At 44.0% G+C, this 27,418-nt stretch overlaps 1 protein-coding gene across 15 annotated transcripts in view; it reads right to left on the reverse strand.

Annotated features, from left to right (window-relative positions):
• Window positions 1-3,358: 3,358 nt before the first annotated feature.
• The window catches only part of IL12RB2 (interleukin 12 receptor subunit beta 2), a 93,634-nt gene continuing 69,574 nt past the window's right edge, over window positions 3,359-27,418 (reverse strand). For 14 of the 15 annotated variants that reach the window (XM_054483528.2, XM_054483537.2, XM_054483491.2 and 11 more), the window contains 4 exons: window positions 25,073-25,210; window positions 18,522-18,612; window positions 15,103-15,202; window positions 3,369-9,598 (listed from right to left, as the gene is read on the reverse strand). In XM_054483528.2, coding sequence (XP_054339503.1) covers window positions 9,056-9,598; window positions 15,103-15,202; window positions 18,522-18,612; window positions 25,073-25,210 — 872 coding nt within the window. In that variant the 3' untranslated portion in view covers window positions 3,369-9,055. Of the gene's footprint in view, window positions 9,599-15,102; window positions 15,203-18,521; window positions 18,613-25,072; window positions 25,211-27,418 lie in introns of all 15 variants that reach the window. The other variant, XM_054483587.2, reaches the window with a different exon arrangement.

A 27,418-nucleotide genomic window follows, 5' to 3' on the forward strand; every position in this document is an offset into this window, starting at 1 on the left:
GAATGAACTAGAACTTCAGAAGTATGGCAACACCAGTTTTTGGTTGCCTCATAAAAATAACTTTTTTTGGTCTGAGTTTATTTCAGAGGTTTTTGGAGACTTCAAAGATTTGTACAGAATCACAGTTACAGTCAACTACAGTGAGAATCCCAATTGATGTAAACTTGTACAACATTTGCATAGAATGGAATTCGAGAGTATTTAAAAGTTATGCTTTGAAACTAGACTGTCTGGTATAAGGTATTAGTTGTGTGAATTCCATTATTATTTAACCTTTGTATTTGTTTCCTCACCTGTGTGGTGGTAGAACTTATTTACAGTCCTTAAAAACTGTATGCACTAAGTACTGTTAGTGTTATTGACTATAATTAACAATTCCTATTAGAATAGGAATTGGCAAAAATTGGCTTATTATATTTTTATTTATTTTGAGACAGTCTCATTCTGTTGTCCAGGCTGGAGTGCAGTCGCATGATCTCACTGCAACCTCTGCCTCCTGGGTTCAAGTGATTCTCCTGCCTCAGGCTCCTGAGTAGTTGGGATTACAGGCATGTGCCACCACGCCCAGCTAATTTTTTTTTTTCATTTTTAATAGAGACAGGGTTTCACTGTGTTGGCCAGTCTAGTCTCGAACTCCTGACCTCAAGTGACTCACCCACCTCGGCCTCCCAAAGTGCTGGGATTACAGGCATGAGCCACCACGCCTGGCCTATACATAAATTGGATTTCAAAGACTGATGACCTCAAATACTACCTTAACACTCCCATCCCCACATCATTTGATTGTGTCATGTGTTTTGCCTTTTCTTGGTCTGACAGAAGCACTAAGGGTCAATGCAAGTGCCAAACACAGAAGGCGGAAGGCAAAAGAAACATGGGACAGGGCCACAAAGAAAGTAGTCAGCAGTATCTGTTTCTAGACCCCCTGTCCCAAGTCTTTGAAAAGAAATTGGTAATATTTTATCGAGTATCCAATTACAAGAGTAGTGAGGAGGTGTGATTAAAAGAATGCAAAAATTTAGTTAAAAACTATGGCTAGAGGTAGCCATGGTTAGCATTTTAATGTGTATTCTTTACAATTTTTTGCATAGATTTATGAAAGTGAAATGATTCTATTCAGCCTTTTTTTCCTTTTTCTTATTTTTTCCAGACGTCATTACAAATATTCAGCCTTTTGTAAATGACCATTTTCATGTCAAATATTGATATACTTTTTTTTTTTTTTTTTAAGAGACAGGGTATGCCAGGCATGGTGGCTCACTCCTTTAATCCCAGCAGTTTGGGAGGCCTAGGCGGGTGAATCACGAGGTCAGGAGTTCGAGGCCAGCCTGGCCAACATGGTGAAACCCCGTCTCTACTAAAAATACAAAAATTAGCCAGGCATGGTGGCGGGCACCTGTAATCCCTGCTACTCGGGAGGCTGAGGCAGGAGAATCACTTGAACCCGGGAGGCGGAGTTTGCAGTGAGCCAAGATTATGCCACTGCACTCGAGCCTGGGTGACAGAGCAAGACTCCGTCTCAAAAAAAAAAAAAAAAAATGGTCTCACTCTTGCCCAGGTGATCCTCCTGCCTCCACCTCCCAGGTAGCTGGGACTACAGGTATAAGCCACCATACCCAGCTAATTTAAAAAAAAAAAAAAAAAAACTTGGTAGAGATGGGATCTTGCTATGTTGTTGCCCAGGCTGGTCTCGAACTGGCTTTAAGTGATCCTCCGGTCCTGGCCACCCAAAGAGCTGGGAATATAGGCATGAGCCACTGCACCTGGCCTTGCTTATACTAAAAAAACAAAACTGCATAGAATGCTTTTTATCAATTCTAAGATACATCCCAAATTTCAGGCATGTTAACATGTTAAATTGTGCATCATAGATATCAATGGCATAGTTTTATTGGCTTTTTTTTTTTACTTAGAACATAAACTAATGAGATGTCTTAAAACTGCTGGAGTCTTAGATTCCTTGAAATTCAGTGTTTCATTGTACAGATATATCGTGATTTAACCAGGTCTCTACTGAAGGGCATTTAGGGCTTTTCCCCCTCACTCCCTGCCCCTCACCATTTTATAAAATCAAATGCTGTTGAGGAATCCTGTATTCAATTTAATATAATTATACTGTTCCTTGGGCTATAGTGTAGGAGGAGTGGAGTTGCCTATTCAGATTTTATCGAATATTGCCCATCTGCACTCCACAAAGGGTCCAACTTACACTCCTGATTTTTATTTATTTTTATTTTTATTTTTTGAGATGGAGTCTTACTCTATTGCCCAGGATGGAGTGCAGTGGCGCAATCTTGGCTCACTGCAATCTCCGCCTCCCAGGTTCAAGCAATTCTCATGCCTCAGCCTCCTGAGTAGCTGGGATTACAGGCACCCACCATCATGCCCAGCTAATTTTTTTTTTTTTTTTAAAGTAGAGACAGGGTTTCTCCAAGTTGGCCAGGCTGGTCCTGAACTCCTGATCTCAAGTGATCTGCCCACCTCGGCCTCCCAAAGTCCTGGGATTACAGGCATGAGCCACCATGCCTGACCTGTTGCAAATATTTTTATATGTGTGTGTGTGTGTGTGTGTGTGTGAGAGAGACAGAGAGTTTTGCAAGGATTTAATTTTAATCTATTTTGGAAATTCATTCTAATTAGGCTGTGATGTAATGATGCAATTTGTTTCCATCAGCCAGCAGATTGATTGAATTGCTTATCTTTTTCTAGGGTGGGAAGAAGACCCTCTGATCTCTTGAAAGGTGCTTTACTCATGAGGGTTCACCTGTAAGCCTTTCATAAAGGTGGATAATGTGAACTTCCATGAGTCCTGCAAGTTAGGGAAGAGGAAAACATGCCTCCTTTGGAGGGCTTGAGTGGTGCTATTGGGACAGGTGACAACTGCATTAGATGACTAAAAAGCGGAGAACCTGGTGGAGAAAAACCAAGAATCGTACACGGGGAGCTGACTATAATAGAATGTGCCTAGTTTGGCATTGCTTTCACAGGTCTCAGGGGATTGGTGATTTAATGCTGAAGCTGAAAGGCTATTAATGGAAGCTGAAAAATTGGGACAATGTGAAGAGAAGAAGGAAGAGAAAAAAACTAACACTAATTTTCCTATTGCCTATAAGGTAGACAGAAACGCAGAAAATAAAATCTCTGGCTTCAGGGAAGGAGGGATCCTTCAAAGATACTCATGGTGAGGATCTCACAGTTGATGGTAAGGATTTCCATGAATTCATTAAGAATGAACTCAAGGGCTGGGTGCGGTGGCTCACACCTGTAGTCCCAGCACTTGAGGAGGCCGAGGCAGGTGAATCACTTGAGTTTAGGAGTTTGATACCAGCCTGAGCAACATTGCAAAACCCTGTCTCTACAAAAAATACAAAAATTAGCTGGGCTTTACTCTCAGACCACAACTAAATACAGAAGCAACTTCTGTGACCAGATGGTGGACGTCAGGGGGTGTTTCCCCACACCAAGCAGCAGACGTCATCTGGGTGTCCTCTAATTCAGTGCCAACACTATTCTGGGTATTGGGAACCCAGAGATAGTGTCAGATCCCACAAGTTGCGGGCTCAGTCTCCAAGACTGTCCCACCCCCACCAGTTGTAAGTCCAGCCCCCTGGAACTTCTGACCGATCAGCTTCAAGTTGTTCCCACAGCTCCCTCTTTGGGTTTGATTAATTTACTGGAGCAGCTCACAGAACTCCGAGAAACAACTTTTATTGGTTTATTCCAAAGGATACAGATAAAGAGATATGTAGTGCAAGGAATGGGGGAAGGGGCACGGAGCTCCCATGCACCACCTTTTAGGAATCTCCACATGTTCAGCTATCTGAACACTTTCACGGTCTCTGAATCCAATCCTCTTGGGTTTTGCTTTTTGTTGTTGTCTTTTAAGACAGTCTTGCCCTGTCGCCCAGGCTGGAGTGCAGTGGCATGATCTTGGCTCACTGCAACTTCCACCTCCCTAGTTCAAGCAATTCTCATGCCCCAGCCTTCCAAGTAGTCGAGATTATGGGCATGTGCCACCATGCTTGGTCAATTTTTGTATTTTTAGTGGAAATGGGGTTTTTGCCATATTAGCCAGGCTGGTCTCGAACTCCTGGCCTAGAGTCATCCACCCACCTCGGCCTCCAAAAGCGCTGGGATTACAGGTGTGAGCCAACCGCGCCTGGCCCTCTTGGGTTTTTATGGAAGCTTCATGACATCAGCATTCCTTCTCCCAGGGTATGGGTGGGACCCTCTCATGGGAGGGTCTTAAGACTCACAATTGGAAAGGCAGGGGAATGTTAGAGTGAAAGGAGGGTAGGAGAAGGTCGGAGGCCGGTCCCTGAGGCCTGACACACCCAATATAGCAAAAGACTAAGGAGGGCTACGGGAGTTATTGTTATGGGACATCCATAACAATGGATGGAGTCCCCATCCAGACCCCAAGAGGGGTTTCTTGGATCTTGAGCAAGAAAGAATTTGAGGTGAATCCATAGAGTAAAGCGAAAGTAAGTTTATTAAGAAAGTAAAGGAATACAGAATGGCTACTCCATAGAGCAACAGCGTGGGCTGCTCAATTGAGTATACTTAGTTTTGTTGTTGTTGTTTGTTTGTTTGTTTTTTTGAGACAGTCTCGCTCTGTTGCCCAGGCTGGAGTGCAACGGTGCAATCTCGGCTCACTGCAACCTCCACCTCCCGGGTTCTAAGCGATTCTCGTCTCAGCTGCCTGAGTAGCTGGGATTACAGGCGCATGCCATTATGCCTGACTAATTTTGTATTTTTAGTACAGATGGGGTTTCACCATGTTGGCCAGTCTGGTCTGGAACTCCTGACACCCCAGGTGATCCACTCACCTCGGCCTCCCAAAGTGCTGGGATTACAGGCGTGAGTCACCATGCCTGGCCCGAGTTATTTCTTGATTATATGCTAAACAAGAGGTGAATTATTCATGAGTTTTCCAGGAAAGGAGTAGGCAATTCCCAGAGCTGTGAGTTTCTCCCCCTTTTAGACCCTATAGGGTAACTTTCTGACGTTGCCTTGGCATTTGTAAACTGTCATGGAGGGAGTGTCTGTTAGCATGCTAATGCATTATAATTAGCATATAATAAGCGTGAGGATGACCAGAGGTCACTTTTGTCACCATCTTGGTTTTGGTGGCTTTTGTCTGGCTTCTTTACCACAAGTTCTTTTATCAGCAGGGTCTTTGTGACTTATCTTGTGCCAACCTATTTCATCCTGTGACTAAGAATGCCTAACCTCCTGAGAATGCAGCCCAGTAGGTCTCAGCCTTATTTTACCCAGCCTCTATTGAAGATGGAGTTGCTCTGGTTCAAACACCTCTGACATCAGGAGCCCGCAACCATGGATGGAAACCAGTATATATCATTATAAGACCACAAAATTGCAATTTTCCTGAGGAATGAAAGCCTAGCTGTATGTTGGTGAGTATCACCTAGATCTGGTGAACCTAGCAACTTGGTTTGGGGTTTTTACTAGTGGTGGGGGGCAGGGGGGAGAAGGGCAGATTGTGAAAACCGCTTGGGGCAATGGCAGAACAGAGTTACCCATCTTCTGTCATTCATGGAAAGAGGACACCTTATCTGGCAGAGTAAGCTGCCAAAGACATCCTCAAATACATCTTTAAAACAAGAAACACCCCTCCATGCATCACAATGGTGCTGTCAACAAATGGGAGAGAATGGGATTTGGGAAGGAAAATGAACAAATGCAAACAATTGTTCCAATAAGGAGGAAATGGGCACAGATGGGCTGGCTTCTGGAATAGAAAGAATAAGACAAAGCAGTGGCAAGTGATACTGCTGCGAAAAGAAAATCAGTCTAAGCCAAAGGGAAAAGTCAAGCTGGGAACTGCATCAGGCAAAGCTGCCTCCCATTTTATTCCCCTTCTCCCCCAAAAAACTGCATACTTTCCTTACAATTTGCCTACGAGGGCTTCAAGATCTTTACTCTAAAACAGTTCTGTTGAATTTCACCATAGCTGATCTTCACAGGTGTGGGATAAAGGATAGACAGAACTCAAAGTCATCCCTCTGTTCACCTGAGCTACCTCCTTCTCACATGTAAATTGTGTATTTAGTAAAAGGCTGATCAAAACCCCAAAAGAATGCAATCTTTTGTCTCTTATTTACCTATGACCTGGAAGCCCCCACTTTGAGTTATCCTGCCTTTCCAGACCCAACCAGTGTACATCTTACATATGTTGATTGATGTCTTATGTCTCCCTAAAATGTATAAAACCAAGCTGTGCCTTAACCACTTTGGGCACATGTCCTCCAGACCTTCTGAGGGTGTGTCATGTGTGTGTCCTTAACCTTGGCAAAATAAAAACTTTTTAAATTAATTGAGACCTTTCTCAGATACTTTTGGGTTCATGATGCTTACTTTTTTATTGGTAGCTACTACGGACCAGGCATGATGCTGGTGCTGGGGAAACATTGCCAAAGTTCCTGCTTTCAAGTTGTCTGCAGTCCAACAGAGAAAGTAAGTATATGGAAATCATGCTGAGGAGGCCTCAGCATCCTTAGGAGTCTTTAGGAGTCAAGGAAGGATTCCTTAAAAAAAAAAAAAAATTCTTTTGTTTTGGGAAGACAAATGAGGACTGCAGTATCATATGAGACTTTAAGGGAAAGAAAAAGGTGGGGAGGTTAAATGGGAGACTTGGTAAAATGGGGTGTTGTAGACACAAGGGAGGGGAGGAGAAGAGTGGCTGAGATGGATGAGAGGTAATCAAAAGGAAACCAAAGATAGGAAAAACCAGGTATTGTAAGAAAACAGTGAAGTTAGCTCCCATTGCCAAAAGATAATAGGTTGTTCCGCTTCTGAGGAGGTGGCCTTGTCTGTCACGGTTTGTGCCAGTCAAGGGCATGTCTGTCACGGTTTGTGCCAGTCAAGGGCATGTCTGTCACGGTTTGTGCCAGTCAAGGGCATGTCTGTCACGGTTTGTGCCAGTCAAGGGCATGTCCTGGGTACAGGCAAGCTACAGCGATGCTGAGAGGAAAGGAACCATTGGGGGTGCCGCACAATAATAGCTAAGTAGAGTGGAATAGAAATAGAAAGGAAGGAACTTTTCAAAAAAAGCCTGAGAAAACTATAGGTGTTAAGTTTGGAATTTCAGGAAACAAGGATGTATCAAGGGTTCCAACCTGAAGAAGCAGAGCAACTGTCCATCGCTCAGTTTCTAGACTCTGAGGGAAATCTGGAAAACCTAAAGCCTGAGAACAGTTATTTCTACAGGACTGGGGTATGTATGGACAAGTTTCTAGTTCCGCACATTAGGGAAGAAGTACACATTTGCAACAAGTACTTTGTTAAATGAAAATCCAGAGGATGATGGGGAAGCCATCTCAGTTCCAGTGTTCATGTGGGAAGGGGTAGGGGGTGGACCCCAGGCTTGACAGGAATTTAAGAAAAAGTTTTTTGGATCTTTTATCCTGTTCTTTAGGGAAGAGCACTATTAGCAGTTTAGACCAAGACTTTTCTCCACTAGTTTGGCAGAAGTGCCTATAGTGAAGAGACAGAGGCAGCAATGGGCCAGGGAGGGTGGCAAGCCAGGGGCCACAGCTTTAAAGAGCAAAACATGGATCATGTTCCAAGTCCATGCTGTGGAAAACAGAGTTGTCTTCCAGGCTTAACTTGAGCTGGCAGAGGACCAGCTCAATATCTTCTCGGGGAATGAAAGCTGTGCCTTTGGAAACAGGGGACAGACAACTTCTGAGGACAACCTCAGAGGTTGGGGTCTTAGACCCTGAGACAGCCCTGGTCCTGAAGGCAGGGCCTGCTGCAGCAAAAAGGAGAGGAAACAAGGGGTCAGAGAGCCTTTGGTCCAGCCCTTTACAAGACACCCGAGATTCAAGAGGTGGAGGCTGGTTGCCCAAGGTACTATGGTACCATGGTGAGTTTACGATAGGTCTTCACCATCCAGCTGCCCTTGATTTGCTGAAAGAGGATGAAGCCAAAATAAAACAATAAACCAGCAAATCTAGGAAAAAGGTACATTCTTTTTTTTTTTTTTTCTTTTTTGAGACAGAGTCTTGCTCTGTTGCCCAAGCTGGAGTGCAGTGGCTCACTGCAAGCCCTACCTCCCAGGTTCATGTCATTCTCCTCCCTCAGCCTCCCGAGTAGCTGGGACTACAGGCACCTGCAATCACACCCAGCTAATTTTTATTTTTTTTAAAATATTTTTAGTAGAGATGGGGTTTCACCATGTTAGCCAGGATGGTCTCGATCTCCTGACATGATCTGCCTTTCTCAGCCTCCCAAAGTGCTGGGATTACAGGCGTGAGCCACCGCGCCCGGCCAGAAAAAGGTACATTCTTAGACTTCTACAAATAAGACCAGTCATGACCACCTTGGGGGCCCTTTTACATTGGTGTTTACCAGTGTCTTTTATGTCTTCATCTATAGAACTAGGTTAATTTGTTTTGAAGGCTCTCAATAATCTAGGAGCCATCTAGAGCTGTGCTCTCCAATACAGTAGCCACTAGCCATGTCTGGCTATTTAAATTTACAATCAAAATTTAATTCCTCAGTCAAGCTAAACACATTCCAAGTGATTAACAGCCAGTGTGCCTAGTGTCTAATGTACTGGACAGTGAGTGCAGAGGTAGAACATTTCCATCATCTCAGGAAGTTCTGTTGAACAGTACTGATCTGCTATGTACAGCCTGCTGTGTAGCAGGTGCTTTAGAAATAGTCATTGCATGAATGGTCCTCTAGACTGTATGCCGTTAATACTAAGAGCTGTGGTTTCTACTCTCCTCCTCATTTCCCTTTCTGGCCAGCATACCAAGAAAGTTACTAGGAATTCAAGTTGGAGTCTCTAGGTCCACACAGTGAAGGATGTAATTTTAAGGCCCTGGGAAAGGCAAGATGAGGCATCTGGGTGAAGACCAACTCCCAGTTCCTAAGACTCCCCCAGAGCTGGCTTGCCTGTCCTCTAGCTGCAGCCAGACCGATGGTGGCACCCAGAGATGACAGCTGCTGGAGCAGGGGCTGGGGGAGTTGGGGCAGACTGTGCTAGTTGGGGGCACACTGACTTTAAGGCTTCAAGCCTCACCACTCAGAGCATGAGGGAGTCACACCTCATCTTTAACTGATCCAGAGTCAGCTTATCACCACAGGAGAAGGTGAGTGGGTGAAGAGAACTTGAGGGGAAAACAGAAAGGGAGATGTGCTGAGGCTCCAGTTCTTCCAGAGAGTCAGCGAGAGGCGCCTCATGTGAGGGGAGGTCATCTATGTTGGAGGGTAAGTAGCCATCATGGGTGGGAAGGTCACCTGCTGGGAGCACTGTCCAGGGACAGGCTGGGTTTTCTGGCTTTGGGTCGGAGCCCCTGCTCTCCAGCACCTTGTACAGATCCACCAGTTGTCTGCTCTCAGCTGGGAGAGCTCTTGGAGGTCGTGGGCTTGAGGCACTGTGCATCATGTCTTTCTCAGAGGCCTGATGACCTTGGATTCCTTTTTCCCTTTGTGGCCAGTTGGAGCAGTGGGGATGTCTGAAAACTGGGGTCACTTGATGAAGGACTTCACTGATGACCAGCGGTTCAGGATCTTCAGGCGTGGGCCAGTCTATCAGGAGCCTGTCCAAGGGCAGCTGTGTTTTCTCCTGAGAGAAAGGAGGAGGAAGAGGCTCACACTGCTATAGAAGTGACCTTAACAACCTATTTCTCCAGGGTTCCCAAAGGCCTCACAACCTGCACTGTCTCCTCAGCCCTGGCTGGAACATGGTGGGCACTGGAGTTTGGGAGGTAAGAGAAACAGTTAACATTGTTGGGGAGGCAGAGGGGCAGGAGCCGGAGACTCCTCTCAACCCCCAGCCAGTGAGTGATTCACTGCCCTGCTCAACCTTCAACCTGTTTCTTTCTTTTTTTTTTTTTTTTTTTTTCTTGAGACAAAGTCTCCTTCTGTCACCCAGGCTCCAGTGGCATGATCTCAGCTCCCTGTAACCTCCACCTCCCAGGTTCAAGCAATTCTCGTGCCTCAGCCTCCCGAGTGGCTGGGATTAGAGGCGTGTGCCACCATGCCTGGCTAATTTTTATATTTTTAGTAGAGACAGGGTTTCACCATGTTGGCCAGGCTGGTCTCGAACTCCTGACCTCAAGTGATCCACCCACCTCGGCCTCCCAAAGTGCTGGGATTACAGGCATGAGCCACCATGCCCAGCCCCGTTTCTAATGTGAACCAAGCTGTACTACCTGCTTTTCTTCGAGGACAGAGGGCACCGAAGATGCAAAGGAAAGGCTGAGACTGCTTCTGTCTTGGGGAGGAGGCAATGAAGCCTTTAGGATCACACTAAACAGGTGATGAAGGGACACGAGAGCTGAGCTGAGTCCTGAGAGATGTGTGGTGTTTTCCAGGTAGGGAGGTGCTGGCAAGGAGGACTGGTGTATTTTGGAATCTGCTAGTTATTTCTTATGACTGGTAACCCAAGGCTTCGGAAATAGGAGGCGGTCACATCACACAGGGCCTTTTAAGTGATGCAAGGGGTGTTTGTGCCTTGAGAGAACTACCGAAAAGGTTTCAGGCAAGGTAATATTCCTTGTCATATCTGCTTTTAAGAAAGACTACTTTGGAATAACATTTTTAGAAGAAGTTTTCATCTTTTTTTGCCTTTAGCTAATTTTGTTTGTAACAGACAAAATTAGCTTATAGTTTTGTTACTTAATTAATTCTTTCACTTATTTTCTCTTAGCATTCTGCCGGTGACCAGCTCTTCAATGTCCTATCTCTTTCCTTTCCGAACTTGCTGCCAATTCCTGAGTCCAAGTCCTTGGCACTTTATTAACATTTTTTAAAAACTGGGCTTTAATTGGGGTCTCTTTGTATCCTAGAAACAATCCTACACACTGGCTGCCTGATCTTTCCCAAGCAGAGGGTCCAGAGCCTCTGCTGACTTGGCTTACATGCACAGTCAAGATTCCAGCGTTGGCCTGGCAATTGGTTCCTGCCCTTCCTCCACCTCTCTGTCTTTCTCTTCAGAAGCTGCTCTTTCAGCCACTGTCCCGGTCTTACTAATCACGCCCATCTCTCAGTGCCCCACACACTTTTGCTTCCACTGCCAGCCTTCACCCTGCTTGTGTGTGCCTCCCACTGTCCCCTGCTTCGTGCCTTCTCCTTCCATGAGGCCCCTGGTGACTGTTCCTTCCCCTGGATGCCTTTCAGTGAAGAAACCACCGTTAGGTTCTTGGCATGTGATACTTTGTGCTGTCACTTTTTTGTGTGTCTGTAAGCCATGTGTGCACAGGGACCATGTCTTACAGGAGGAGTAGGATGACAAAAAATAGCCATGGGACAAGGCACACCCTGGGGACTAGTCCCAACTCCAGCACTGTAGCCTGGGGAAAACCAATCAACCTCTCTGGGATCTCAGTTCTCTCATTTGTCCAATGACAAGTTGTGCAAGAGGGGTTTGGTCTGGATCTTCTTCTTACATCCCCTCCCTTGCCTTGGACATGGCAAGTGTCAGGAAAGTGAACAATGGCACTGTCTCAGAACAGATTTCCACAAAGGGCCCCGCCAAGCTAGAGGATGTGTGTTTGTGTTTCACTTCGGGGAGACTGCTCTTTTCTGATCACTACCCAAACTGGCCCTGGCACGTTGGTCTGGCTCGGAACACAGCTGGCAGCTCTGGGAAGCTGAGCCGCCAAAGTGCTGCTACCACAGATGTGGGAAAGATTACACCCTGTGCGGAAGTGGCTTGTCGTTTTCACAAGGTGAGGTGTTTGCTCTGCCGTCAGGAGAGCAATGGCAACACTGAGAGGCCACTTCTCACGGCTTTTACAAAGCGGGCCGTCTGGCTGCCAAGTCCTCGGGGGCAGGCCTCTTAAACCACTGTCAGTTCAGGAACCTCATGGACACTATTTTAAGCTTTTACAAGCTGGATAACACTCCAGCAATCCCCTTTATAATTTGGCCTTTTCCTTCAGAGCTTTAGGGCACATGGTGGTGTAGCCACATCTTAAGAAACAGTAGGGGAGGGAAGGCCTGAGAGCTCAAAGCACATTTGCTAGGAGGGGAGGACACACTATTGTGTTTCTGTTGTCTGCCTCTGCCTAGCACCTGGAGAGCAGTTTGCTTTCTAAAAACAGTCCACCTCCTTCAAGGGTCAAGCCACATGGGGTTCTAAGGCCATCTCAAGGCCTTCATCCTGGAGGCCATATTTAAGCTGCTTAATTTTTAAAATTTTCTAATTCACTGGTTATTTTTGCAAAAAAATTATATGCACATAGTTTCTTAAGATATTCTAGGCTGGGTGTGGTGGCTCACGCCTGTACTCCCAACACTTTGGGAGGCTGAGGCGGGTGGATCACTTGAGGTCAGGAGTTCAAGACCAGCCTGGCCAACATGGTGAAACCCCATCTCTACTAAAAAAAATACAAAAAATTAGCCGGGTGTGGTGGCGGGCACCTGCAGTCCCAGCTACTCAGGAGGCTGAGGCAGGAGAATGGCATGAATCCAGGAGGCGGAGCTTGCAGTGAGCAGAGATAGTGCCACTGCACTCCAGCCTGGCGACAAAGCAGGACTCCGTCTCAAAAAAAAAAAAAAAAAAAAGATATCTAAAAGTTCAAAGGGACTATGTAATGAAAATTAAGTGGCCCTCATACTCTCAACCCTCTCCCTGGAGGCAACCACCATTATCCGTTTCATATGTATCATAGTGGGCTTCCAGAAATATCCTGTGCCCATGCTGCAGATGTATGAATGTGTGTAAAATCGCCCTCATTTTTATATAAATAAACCCACTTTAGACAATTGTGATAAATATTGCTCTTTTTACTTTTAAGTATCTTGTAGATCTTTAGGCACATATAGATCTATCTCATTTTTTTAGTTTTTGCCTAATACCCTATTGTATGGATGTACCCAAAAAGTTTAATTTGCATCCTGGTGCACCTTTACATTATGCCCGAGTTTTTGCTTCTATTGATAATGCTGCAATGAATACACTTATGCTACACAACTTTGGGCATATGTATACCAATTTCTATCACCTTCCTCCTGCCTTACTTTTAATAAGTCTCTTCAGCTCAGAGGTGTAGACTGCTAGAAACTCTCTCCTCACCCCGTGTTTAAAGATCCTTTAAAATGTATAGTGCAATGATAGGCAGCATGTCCTGCTTGGATATGAGTCCAGGATCCACCATGTACTCACTGACTAACATTGGGCAAGTTATGTAGTCCTCTGTGCCTCAGTTTCCTCATGTGGAGAATGAAGATAATTATATAACCTCATGCCGGGCACGGTGGCTCATGCCTATAATCCCAGCATTTTGGGAGGCCGAGGCGGGTGGATCACCAGGTCAGGAGATCGAGACCGTCCTGGCTAACACAGTGAAACCCCGTCTCTACTAAAAATTAAAAAAAAAAATTAGCCGGGCGTGGTGGCGGGCGCCTGTAGTCCTAGCTACTCGGGAGGCTGAGGCAGGAGAATGGCGTGAACCTGGAAGGCGAAGCTTGCAGTGAGCTGAGATTGCACCACTGCACTCCAGCCTGGGCAACGGAGCAAGACTCCGTTTCAAAAAAAAAAAAAAAATCATACAACCTCATAGAGATGTTTATGGGTTAAATGTTAACATATGAAAATGTTTTCAAAAGTGCCTGGTACATAGAAGATAATATATCTAAATTATAATAATGAATGTATAATATTATTATATAATTATATATTATATGACAGAATATATAAAATGTATAATTATATAACCTGTATATTATATATATAAAATAGTGATAACTGCAGTTTGTGTATATATATATAAAAAATATATATAAAAAACAAAAATATATATATATATAAAATATATATGTGTATATATATAAAATATATATATAAAACAGTATGTATATATATAAATATATATATAAAACAGTAAATATATATATACAAACTGCTGTTATTATCACTATTTTTGCTGTTGTTACTTAATAGGGATGAAATCCCTCAGAGGAGACTTAAATTATGGGTCTTCTTGGGAAGAAAGTGAATGATCTTTGTCTTATATGACCCATGTGCTTTACATGGCATCTTATTTAATCCTCACGGTGGTAAGTAAGAATGATACTGTCAACTCCTGTTTCATTGAGGCTGAAACTTGGGCTCAGATAGTTGGGCAAGTTGCCCAAGAGTCACACACATAGTAAGTGGCAGAGGCAGGGGTGGCCTCTGGGCTTGATTTCAAAGGCACTAAACTGTAGTGACTTAAATGCCTAAAGAAGCTGTGGCTGGGATCCACTCTTTTTTTTTTAGTGGAGTTTGGGACTATCGACCACTGGCTTCTGGCCTGAGGAAGGGTGTGGATGACAGAACATACTCGGTAGTTGGAGAGAAGTATCTTGAGCGAGAAGTGTTATAAGGTCTTGGAAAGGGAGCCTGGAGCTGTCAAATCCCCAGGCAATGGGAGGAATATTGGCTTGCCACTTCTCTCTCCTGTTTCTCCCCTTAAATGTAGTCTTCATATTCAGATACTTTCAACTTCCAGACCCTCCACCAGGGATGGCCCATCTTGCCCACTGTGAGCTTTCTCACCTCGTTTCCTGGGCTGCAGCAGTTCCCTTCACTTCCTTTACTCTCCCCTCTCTCATCTGCCAGCTGATCAACCTCTCCTTTAAAACCTTTTCTTTGCACAATGGAATGATGTACTGGCTTCTTGCCCAAACCAAAATAGTACGGGTTCTATTTATCTTTTCTATGCTTAGACAGGAAAATCAAAATCTTCAATTCTCTTGAATTTTGGATGAGTCAATGCTCAGGCTAGTACTCAACAAATGGCAAAAAAAGAAAAAAAAAAACTTGCTTTCTTGTTTTGAAATAAGTTAGGTGAGGAGAACAGGAGAGCAGTTTGGTGAGAAGGGGAAAGTGAGGCATACTGAGGAATAAAAAGCTAGGGGGTTTTAGTCTTATGATCATAAACTTCAGAAGATTCCTGTGCATGGTTTCTCTTAAGTTCAGGAAGAAAAATGAGAGTGATGACCCAGTGGTAGCTTAGCATGAATAATTTAAGCTCAACCATAGGATCTCAGCACCCAGGCTTCCTCATAACTACAGTGGAAAACTTAGATGTGGTGATCACTAGAACCCCACTGACTGACCACAGAGGAATTACATCTTACCTCTGCAATGGGATATTTCTTAGCGCAAGTGCTATTTGCCGGATCTGGAATTTCTCTGCTACACCACTGAGGTCTGAGGGCTGCTAGGAGAACAAACACCCTATAGATAAAGAAAACAGTGACATTTGCTTAGGTGTGCACACAGTGGCATGGAAGCACAGGTTCTCAGTGCGGTAACTTCAGTGTAAGGGCTGCTTTTGTATGCAAATAGAAGATAAACACTGAAAGACAAAGATGATTTATCATCCAAGGCTACGGTAGTTTTCTGTGAAATTACAACACAGCCACTTGGGGTTTGCTAAATAAACCATGGAACTTTTGATCAACCTAATATTTAGCAATCTATCACTATCCAGCTATGCATTCATTCAACAAATATTGATTGAACCCCTAATATGTGACCAGCACAATGCTACCTGCCAAGCATTGAAGATGACATGTTCCCTACCCTTACTATTTAGCTAATTAGAATATTTACAAAGAGTTTGTAATGACAGGTAAATTATGCGAACAGTTGAAAAAAAGACGGGATTCAAAATGGTATAAATAGCTTGAACACAACCATGTTAAAAATGCCAAGAAAAAAGTATTATAGGGAAATATCTGAAATATCTATTAACACTGGTTGTATTTGGCAATAAGAGGAAATACAAGTCTTTTATGATGTAGAAGGACAAATCCTAAAAACATTTCTTATAAATGCATGTGACTTATTTTTTTTAAAGTTCGTGAACAATATGAAACATTTTTAAAGACTTGGCTTTGATAAGCTTTGATTTTTTTTTTTGTTTTAAAAGTATGCTTTACAATTTGTCTAACCTTTTGAAGTAAGAGATGTGGCCATGTGACTAGGTTTTCTCCAAAGAAATATGAGCAGAAGTGTCTGTGATCTCATAGAGATCATGCAGATGAGGACAATACCTAAGGGATGGTATGCCAAAAAGATGGAAGAAAACTGAGTCCCCAAATAACTATGGAGCACAGCTGCCCACCAGTCTGGATACCTTACCTCAGGGCCGTTATATGGAAGATAAATAAAGAATTATTTAAGCCACTGTGCTTTTGGGTCCTCTTTTTTTTTTTAAGGCAGTTTAGCCTGCACTGTAACTGATCTTCACCATTTCCATGAAGAGGATGCATGTGATCCTTGTTGACTCCTTTTGAATTAAACTTTTTCAAAGTCTACCCAAAGAGAGCTTTGCATTGAAATATCTATCACACGTTAGATCTTCAATAAATGTACAGCCTGTTAGACAAGTTCAACGGCTGGTAGAATGGCTTTGAGTTAGAGGTCTAAAGACCTCTTCTCTTACTTTACACAGCACTTGATGAAAACTTTGTATTGAATAACCAACTCATTAAAAATCTTTTCTTTGAAAAATAATACATGTTTACTACGGAAATTCTAAAAATATAATTAAACAAGAAAAACTAAAATCACCTACAATTATATCCCCAGATATAAACACCATCAATATTGTGGTTTAGGCTGGGTACGGTGGCTCACGCCTGTAATCCCAGCACTTTGGGAGGCTGAGGCGAGTGGATCATGAGGTCAGGAGTTCGAGACCAGCCTGGCCAACATGGTGAAACCCCGTCTCTACCAAAAATACAAAAAGTAGCTGGGCGTGGTGGCGGGCACCTGTAGTCCCAGCTACTCAGGAGGCTGAGGCAGGAGAATCGCTTGAACCCAGGAAGCAGAGGCTGCAGTGAGCCAAGATCATGCCAGTGCACTCCAGCCTGGGCGACAGAGTGAGACTCTGTCTCAAAACAAAACAAAACAAAAATATTGTGGTTTATATCCTTGGGGCAGAGAGTAATTGCCACCCAATATTCATTTTCCCCTCCTTCTTAGGAAGAGGACCCAGATTTATTAGGACGAAAATGCACTTGGCTAAAGTACCACAGTTTTGTTTTCTTTTCTTGCAGCTCTACCCCAAAGGAAAGACCACAGTGTTTTTTTTGTTCTTATTACTGTTTTAGGCTGGAGTGCAGTGGCGCAATCTCAACTTACTACAACCTCTGCCTCCTGTTCAAGTGATTCTCATGCCTCAGCCTCCTGAATACTGGGACTACAGGTGTGTACCACCATGGCTGACTAATTTTTGTATTTTCAGTAGAGACAGAGTTTCACCATGTTGTCCAGGCTGGTCTTGAACTCCGGACCTGAGGTGATCTGCCTGCCTCAGCCTCCCAAAGTGCTGAGATTACAGGCATGAGCCACAGCGCCCAGCCTCAGTCATGTTATTTTGACTTTTATATTATATATAACCACATTTAATGCTAACTGATATATCTTACATTTGCATCTGTGTGTATGCACTATTTTTAAGAAATGAAAGTACATATTGTTTGGCAGGCTGCCTTTTAAATGGAACATGGTAAATATTGTTCATACCATTTAATTTCTTTTTTTTTTTTTTGAGACAATCTTGCTCTGTTGCCAGGGTGGAGTGCAGTGGTGTGATCTCGGTTCACTGCAATCTCCGCCTCCCAGGTTCAAGCGATTCTCCTGCCTTAGCCTCCCGAGTCTCAGCTGGGACTACAGGCTCGTGCCACCACACCCAGCCAATTTTTGTATTTTTAGTAGAGGAGATAGGGTTTCAACATGTTGGCCAGGATGGTATCCATCTCCTGACCTGGTGATCCGCCCGCCTCAGCCTCCCAAAGTGCTGGGATTACAGGTGTGAGCCACTGCGCCCGGCCTGCCATTTAATTTCTACATCATCTTTCATGGACACATAATATGTTATAGTACAAGATATATCAGGATTTAGTTAACCAGTCCCTTATCATTGGGCATTTAGGTTGTCTCAAATATTTTTCTTTTCTGAAAATTATTACAGTGAACATATTTTCCACTAAATATCTGCAGACATCTATAATAGAATAGGCTTGGCTCAGTGGCTCATACCTGTAATCCCAGCACTTTGGGAGGCTGAGGCAGGCAGATCACTTGAGGTCAGGAGTTCGGGACCAGCCTGGCCAACATGATGAAACCCCGTCTCTAATAAAAAATACAAAAATTAGCTGGGCGTGGTGGTGGGCACCTGTAATCCCAGCTACTGAGGAGGCTGAGGCAGGACAATCGCTTGAACCTGGGAGGCGGAGGTTGCAGTGAGCCGAAATCACACCATTGCACTTCAGCCTGGGTGACAAGAGTGAAACTCTGTCTCAAAAAAAAATTTTTGGAAAAAAAAAAAGTATATATATATATAAAAAATACATTTCTAGTTAGAGATTATTAGATCAAAAGATATATTTTTAAGGATTTGACACTGTCACCCAAAGTGGTTAAATAAGTTTAGTCTCTCACCAGGAATGTGTGAGAGTGTCCATTTCCCTGACCCATGGCAGCAACAGCTATTATCATTTTTTAAAAGCCTCATTTACCCACTTGGTAGGTGTAACCAACTCACTTTTGCTGGAAGTAATGCGTTGAGAAAATGCCCACCATGATGATAGCAATGCAAATGCTTGGTGCCACAAACGCCATCCAATTGGCTTTACCTGAAAAGTTAGGAAATCCTGTGACTGAGTGAGTTATCGTCAATGAACATTTCAAAATCCTGATTGGTGTATGAGCCATCTGTGCCTTACCCACAGCTCCTGGGCAGCTGTGCTCAAGAACAAGGTAAATTCATTTTTGTCTATGCAGTGTGGGAAATGGGACCCTAAGGGGACCAATTCTATGGTTCTAAGAGGAGCTCTGGCCCTACAGGGCTCCTCCCACTCACAGGGTCAGAAAGAAAGGAGGTACAGAATGCAAAGTACAGTTGTGAATTGGGAGCCTTGTCTTAGTCCTGGCTGTGCCGCTAGCAGATGCGTAATCTGTGGAGTTCAGATTCTTTCTTTCTTTTTTTTTTTTTTTTTGAGATGGAGTCGCACTGTGTCTCCCAGGCTGGAGTGCAATGGCACAATCTCGGCTCACTGCAATCTCCGCCTCCGGGTTCAAGCGATTCTCCTGCCTCAGCCTCCTGAGTAGCTGGGACTACAGGCGTGTGCCACCACGCCCAGCTAATTTTTGTATTTTTAGTAGAGACGGGGTTTCACCATATTGGCCAGGGTGGTCTTGAACTCCTGACCTCATGATCTGCCTGCCTCAGCCTCCCAAAGTGCTGAGATTACAGGCATGAGCCACCATGCCCGGCCTGGACTTCAGTTTCTTGATCTATAAAATGTGAATGGTGACATGTACCTTGCTGGTTGTTATGAAGATCAGAGATGGTATATTTAAAGCACATGGCAGTGTGTCTGAATATAGGAGGTCCTCAAGAAACAGTAGCTATTAATTTTAGCAAAGTATGGCATAAGCCTTTATCTAGCTAGGGTGATTGTGAAATGTTTGAAATGTTTGAAATTGTGCCTATTCTTTCCTATGAAAAGAACTACAGCATTTTACTACTTATTGGAATTGGCCATTAATTCATCCAGCACTTGCTGAGTAGTAACCATGTAACAGGCTCTGTTAGGTGCTGGGATACAAAGATAAATAGGACATGGCTCTGCTGTCTAAAGAAGTCATGAATATAGTATAGGATACAGATGTCTGAACATGTAAACAATAAGCCATGATGCCATGGTGGTATAGTTTGGCTGTGTGCCCACCCAAATCTCATTTTGAATTGTAATTCCCATAATCCCCACATGTGGTGGGAGGGACCCACTGGGAAGTAATTGAATCATGGGGGCAGTTACCCCATACTACTCTTCTCATGCTATGAGGGAGTTCTCGCAAGAATCTGATGGTTTCATAAGAGGCTTTACCCCTGCTTTGCTCTCATTCTTCTCTCTCCTGCTGCCTTGTGAAGAAGGATGTGTTTGCTTTCCCTTCAGCCATGATTGTAAGTTTCCTGAGGCCTCCCTGGCCATGCTGAATTATGAGTCAATTAAACCTCTTTCCTTTATAAATTACCCAGTCTCAGGTATGTCCTTATAGCAGCATGAGAATAGACTAATATAGTAAGTAAATTGGTACCATAGAGAGTGGGGTGCTGCTGTAAAGATACCTGAGAATGTGGAAGCAGCTCTGGAAATGGATGAAGGCAGAGGTTGGAACAGTTTGGAGGGTTCAGAGGAAGACAGGAAAATGTGGGAAAGTTTGGAATTTCCTAGAGACTTGGAGGGCTTATAAGACAGGAGGATGTGGGAAAGTTAGGAACTTCCTAGAGACTTGTTGAGTGACTTTGACCAAAATGCTGGTAGTGATGTGGACAATCAAGTTGAGAATGAGGTGGTCTCAGATGGAGACGAGGAACTTGTTGGGAACTGGAGTAAAGGTTACTCTAGCTATGCAAACAGACTGGTGGCATTTTGTACCTGCCCTAGAGATCTTTGGAACTTTGAACTTGAGAGAGATGATTTAGGATATCTGGCAGAAGAAATTTCTAAGCAGCAAAACATTCAAGAGGAAGCAGAACATAAAAGTTTGGAAAATTTGCAGCCTGATGATGCAATAGAAAAGAAAACCCTATTTTCTGGGGAGAAAGTCAAGCTGGTTGCAGAAATTTGCATAGGTAATGAGAAGCCAAATGTTAATTACCAAGGCAATGGGGAAAATATCTCCTGAGAATGTTAGGAACCTTCATGACAGCCCCTCCCATCACATGCCTGGAGGCCTGGAGGGAAAAATGGTTTTCAGGGCTGGGTCCAGGGCCCCCACTTCTGTGTGCAGCCTTGGGACTTGGTGCTCTGCATCCCAGCCACTCCAGCTGTGGCTAAAAGGGACCAACATACAGCTCAGGCCGTTGCTTCATTGGGTGCAAGCCCCAGGCCTTGGCAGCTTCCATGTGGTGTTGGGCCTGTGGGTGTGCAGAGGTCAAGAGTTCAGGTTTGGAGAACTTTGCCTAGATTTCACAGGATGTATGGAATGCCTGGATGCCCAGGCAGAAGTTTGCTGCAGGGGCAGAGCCCTCATGGAGAACCTCTGCTAGGGCAGTGTGGAAGAGAAATGTGGGGTGCAGGCCCCTACACAAGGTCCCCACTTGGCATTGCCTAGTGGAGCTGTGAAAAGAGGGCCACTGTCTTCCAGACCCTAGAATGGTAGATCCACTGACAGCTAGCACCATGCACCTGGAAAAGCTGCAGACACTCAGTGCCAGCTATGAAGGCAGTTGGGAGGGGGCTGTACCGTGCAAAGCCACAGGGGCAGAGCTGCCCAAGGCTGTGGGAGCCCACCTCTTGCATCAGCATGACCTAATGTGAGACATGGAGTTAACCTATTTATGCCTGAGGTTGCAATTTTTTGAATTTTTGCATGAGTGAAAAATCTGACCTTGGCAATGACCTTGAGCAGTAGGATATAAACAACTCCCACATGCTTAGTGTTCCAATAATGGAACACTAGGCATAAGTGGGTCTGGGCAGGAGATCATTTTGGAGCTTTAAGATTTAATGATTGCCCTATTGAATTTTGGACTTGCATGGGGCCTATAGCCCCTTTGTTTTGGCCAATTTCTCCCATTTGGAAGGGGTGTATTTTCCTAATGCCTGTACCCCCTTTATATCTAGGAAGTAACTAGCTTGTTTTTGATTTTATAGGCTCATAGGTGGAAGAGACTTGCTTTGTCTTGGATGAGACTTTGGACTTGGACTTTTTGGGCTATTACTGGAATGACCTAAGACTTCAGGGGACTGTTCAAAATGCATGATTGTATTTTGAAATGTGAGGACGTGAGGTTTGGGAGGGGTCAGGTGTGGGATGATATGGTTTGGCTGTGTCCCTACCCAAATCTTATCTTGAATTGTAGTAACCATGATCCCCACATGTGGTGGGAGGGACTTGCTGGGAGGTAATTCAATCATGGGGGCAGTTATCTTCATGCTGGTCTCGTGATAGTGAGTGAGTTCTCACAAGAATCTGATGGTTTTCTAAGGGGCCTTTCCCCGACTTGGCTCTCATTCTTCTCTCTCCTGGCACCTTGTGAAAGACGTGTTTGCTTTCCCTTCTGCCACGATTATAAGTTTCGTTAGGCTTCCCCAGCCCTGTGGAACTGTGAGTCAATTAAACCTCTTTCCTCTATAAATTATCCAGTCTCAGGTATGTCCTTATAGTAGTGTGAGAATGGACTAATTCACATGGGATATGTATGAAAACAGGGGTGTATGCAATGTCCACAGCAGTGTAGCAGAGAACAGCATGGAAAACTGGCTCACAAGTAGCAGAGGAAGGTTTTGCAAAAGGCACAATGTCAAAAGTTTAGAGTTGATTCGCTGGGCATGGTGGCAGGAGCCTATAGTCTCAACTACTTGTGAGGCTGAGGCATGAGAATCACTTGGGCCCAAGATTTCAAGGCTGCAGTGAGCTATGATCATGCCACTATACTCCAGCCTGGACAACAGAGTGAGACCCTGTCTCAAAAAAAAAAAAAAAAAAAATGTAGAGTTGGAGGATGAATAGGAGCCAGCTAAATGGATAAGCTAACAAAGGAAGACCAGACCAGAAAAAAAAAAAAAAAAAAACTATGCAAAGGCATGGAAGGAGGGAACAGCCAGTACTTTCAGGCAACTGCAGAAAGTCTGGTCTTGCTCCATAATGAATGTTGAAGTGTGTGGCAAAGGATCAAACTAGATGGGTAAACAGGACCATGTGGACCTGGCAAGTATGGAGTTTGAGTTCTAGCTTGAAGGCCCTTGGGGAACCACTGATGAGTTACAACAAGAGAAGTAATGCCAGCATCTGGAGTCTTGCAGAAAGACTTCTCTTCTGACTGAATGAAAAACAGGCTGGGAGGGAGAGTGAGCAGGAGGAGATAGAGGCCAGAGACCTGTTAGGGCCCATGAGAAGTGTCAACAGGGCTGAACAGGGAAGTTAATGGAGATAACCTTTTTTCTACCCCATACAATCAGGAGGATCTGGCCTTCCTTTCTTTTTTAATTGAGATGGGGTCTTGCTATGTTGCCCAAGCTGGTGTGGAACTCCCGTGTTCAATCAGTCCTCCCACCTTGGCCTCCCAAAGTGCTGAGATTATAGGTGGGGGCCACGGCACTTGGCCAAATCTCACGTTTCTTCAGCATTTGCTTTCCTTTCTGGGCAGATGGGACAAGTTTGGTGTAAAACCAGTAGCAAGATGCTGAATCCTTTTTTGTTTTTATTTTTTTTATTTTTGAGACAGAGTCTCGCTCTGTCACCCAGGCTGGAGTGCAGTGGTGCGATCTCAGCTCCCTGCAACCTCTGCCTCCTGAGTTCAAGCGATTCTCTTGCCTCAGCCCCCCGAGTAGCTGGGATTACAGGCAAGTACTACCACTCCCGGCTAATTTTTGTCTGAGTCCTTAATCCACATTAATCGAGCAAGTTAACTTTCTTTCTATGTTTTTTTTTTTGAAACATAGTCTCACTCTGTTGCCCAGGCTGGAGGGCAGTGGCGCCATCTCGGCTCACTGCAAGCTACGCCTCCTGGGTTTACACCATTCTCCTGCCTCAGCCTCCCGAGTAGCCAGGACTACAGGCGCCCGCCACCATGCCTGGCGAATTTTTTTGTATTTTTTTAGTAGAGACGGCATTTCACTGTGTTAGCCAGGATGGTCTCGATCTCCTGACCTCATGATCCGCCCGCCTCGGCCTCCCAAAGTGCTGGGATTACAGGCACGAGCTACTGTGCCCAGCCGCAAGTTAACTTTCATGAGAGTGCTGGGGAGATAAGAAGAAGTCTTGTCAATTTCCCAGTGGAGAGTTTCCTGGCATAGAACAACAAAGTCTCTTGAATGATCAACTTGATGCTTCATGTCACAAAGCAAGAATAGCTTGTTTTATGCTTACAGCAGATGCAAATGAGCATTGCTAGAGAGAACAGTGTAACTTAGCTGGTGGAGGGAAGCCCATGCTAGCTGGGTCACTTATTCATCAGACTCAAATTTAACTTAATTTAAGCAACTCAAATCTGAGTTTGATTTGTAGTTCTGCCACTTACCACTTCCATGACCTTGGGTAATCTTTCTGTACCTTAGTCCCCTCACTTTAAAAAAGGCATGATAATCCTTCATTTTTAAATTCATTTCATATTGAGTGTCTGGTAGGATGGGGTAAGTATAACCTTGTAATTTTGGTAAGGAAATATTAGCAAAAGTATGTGTTATAGGTTGAACTGGGTGATCCTCAAATTTGTATGTTGAAGTCCTAAACCACCAGCCTCAGAATGTGACCTCATTTGAAATTAGGATCATTGCATATATAATTAAGATGAAGTCATACTGGAGTAGAGTGGGCCCCTAATCCAATATGACTGGTGTCCTTATAAGAAGGAGACAATTTGGACACATGGAGAATGCCAGATGAAAGCAGAGACCTACAAGCCAAGTAATATCAATGACTGCCTGCAAATTACTGGAAAAGAGGAGAGAGGCCTGGAACAGATTCTCTCTCATAGCCCTCCCAAAGAACCAACCCTGCTGACACCTTGATCTTGGACTTCTAGCCTCTAGAACTGTGAGACAATAGATTTCTGTTGATTAGGCCACTCAGTTTGTGGTGCTTCGTTACAGCAGCCCCAGCAAATTAATGTAGTATACAAAGCGCTTAACAGAATGACTGTTGCATATGCAATAGCTGCTATTATTATTGTTGATGTGGTTCTCATCATTTGTGGAACAGATACTTAGTAAGCGAGTACTGTGTGCTGGCCACCATGCTAGGCCTTGAAGACAGAGGTAAACAGATATCAGTCCTTGCCTACAGGATTCAGAGTTTTGAGTAGGAGTTAAATGTAAGTGCATTATGTAAGGAGCATTTGGGAAGGCTTCCTGAAGGAGGAAGGATTTCTGATGAATTTTGAAACATGAGTAGACACTGTCTCCAAGAAGATAGTAGAGTGGTAAAGCATTCTATTTAGGAGAAACAGCAAGTGTAAAGTGACAGCAAGAAAGTTATTAGTGAATTAAAGAAAATCTGATTATCTCTATACCAAATGTAATAGGAGTGCATGCCTGTGCAAGAATCCAGGGTGGACTCATCATCCTTAACATTGCCTCTCACCTTGCAGACAAAATTCCCTCTCATTTCCGTGGGAACTTTCGCCAGCAGCTGTCAGAGCTGTCATCCACAGGACATATGTCACTCGGGGCTGCAGGCTGTTTATTGGATGTGAATTTTGGGAGACTCTATAAGGAATTTCTGAAAGGAAGATAAAGGAAGAAAGGCACGTATTAAAGGATATGGCTTTTAATGTAGGCTTCTACTCATTTTTACTCTTTAATGCTTCATTTAATTTGGAAGGAAAAAGCATTTTGCTATTTTAAAATAGTCCAAATTCCTCAGTACTTAATACCTTAATAGGCCCTAGACATTGTCATTTATGGACATCTCACTCCACAGCATATCAAACAAATTATTTTTTTGTAGTAAAATCTTTTATTTTTACTTTATTTTCTAATTTTCTTTTCTCTTTTTTGTGTTTTGTGGTAAAATCTTTTGAATAAATTTTTGTTATTTTGCTTTTGAAAATATTTAGCTATAGTTAACTCCCTTTATTTCCAATGATGATAACATTTCTAGTATTTATCAGGCTTATTTGGGAGTTCTGGAGGAGAAATGTTAAATTTACAAATTGTTTTCAAGGCTATGGAACTTTTTTTTTTTTTTGAGACAGGTTCTTGCTCTGTCACCCAGGCTGGAGAGCAGTGATGCAATCTCGGCTCACTGCAACCTCCGCCTCCTAGGTTCAAGCAATTCTCCTGCCTCAGCTTCCCAAGTAGCTGGGACTACAGGTATGTGCCACCATGCCCAGCTAATTTTTTTGTTTTTAGTAGTGATGGGGTTTCACCATGTTGGCCAGGCTGGTCTCAAACTCCTGGCCTCAAATAATCTGCCTGCCTCAGCCTCCCAAAATGCTGGATTACAAGTGTGAGTCACTGTGTCCAGCCAGTTATGAAATTTTGTATTTTGTATTTTTTTTGAGATGGAGTCTTGCTCTGTTGTCCAGGCTAGAGTGCAGTGGCACGATCTTGGCTCACTGTAACCTCCGCCTCCTAGGTTCAAGCAGTTCTCCTGCCTCAGCCTCCCAAGTAGCTGGGACTACAGGTGTGTGCCACCATGCCTGGCTAATTTTTGTATTTTTAGTAGAGACGGGGTTTCACCATGTTGGCCAGGCTGATCTTGAAATCCTGGCCTCAAGTGATCTGCCCACCTCAGCCTCCCAAAGTGCTGGGATTATAGGCATGAGCCCCCACACCCAGCCTATGTAAGTTTAACAATTAACGAAACAGACATTCACCTAACTTTTTTTTTTTTTTTTTTTTTTTTTTTTTGAGACAGAGTCTTGCTCTGTCACCCAGGCTAGAGTACAGTGATACGATCTTGGCTCACTGCAACCTCCGCCTCCAGAGTTCAAGCAATTCTTCAGCCTCAGCGTCCTGAGTAACTGTGATTATAGGCACGCGCCACCATTCTCGGCTAAGTTTTGTATTTTTAGTAGAGATGGGGTTTCACCATGTTGGTCAGGCTGGTCTCGAACTCCTGACCTCGTGATCTGCCTGCCTCAGCCTCCCAAAGTGCTGGAATTACAGGCATGAGCCACAGCACCTGGCCTCACTTAACATTTTTAAACTTTGATTTTGCACTTTTCCATGTGTAGGCTCTAGGCCCTGAGCTTAATGAGGATCTTCTTCAGTCTGACATAAAATCATTAAAAACTAGAGCACCGATACTTAGATTAGATTTATTTGGCAGCTGTAAACCTAGATTACCAGTTCCTTATGTTCTCAACACCCCTGCAGTTTTCTCTGTAGGGAAGATTTTGTGTTTTGAGTAATACACTGATGCTGTTTTTTTAATCTAAGAAACATGAGTGTAGGTAGCCTTTAATGAATAGACAGTCTTCTCCAGTGGCCTGTTGGGTTTGGATTTTGGAGTGACCTTTCAAAAGCTGGGGAGGATGGCAGAGTCAAGGCCAGCACTCTAGCAGAAGTAGCCTGTGTCAACTAAAAACAAAGTAGACAAATTTCAATAGGTTTTTTTGGTTGTTGTTTTTTGTTTTTTTTTAAGATGGAGTCTCGCTCTGTCACCCAGGCTGGAGTGCAATGGCACAATCTCGGTTCACTGCCACCTGAGTTCAAGCAATTCTCCCACCGTGGCCTCCCGAGTAGTTGGGATTACAGGCATCTGCCATCATGCCTGGTTGATTTTTGTATTTTTGTAGAGACGGAGTTTCACCATGTTGGCCAGGCTGGTCTTGAACTCCTAACCTCAGGTGATCCGCCTGCCTCAGCCTCCCAAAGTGCTGGGATTACAGGCATGAGCCACCGCACCCCGCCAAGTTTCAGTTGGTTTTGAGGTTCATTTTGCCAACTTTGAGGTTGAGGTTGAAAAAGAAACACAAATTAC

The sequence above is a fragment of the Pongo pygmaeus genome, chromosome 1, assembly GCF_028885625.2.
Source record: "Pongo pygmaeus isolate AG05252 chromosome 1, NHGRI_mPonPyg2-v2.0_pri, whole genome shotgun sequence".
NCBI lineage: Eukaryota > Metazoa > Chordata > Mammalia > Primates > Hominidae > Pongo > Pongo pygmaeus.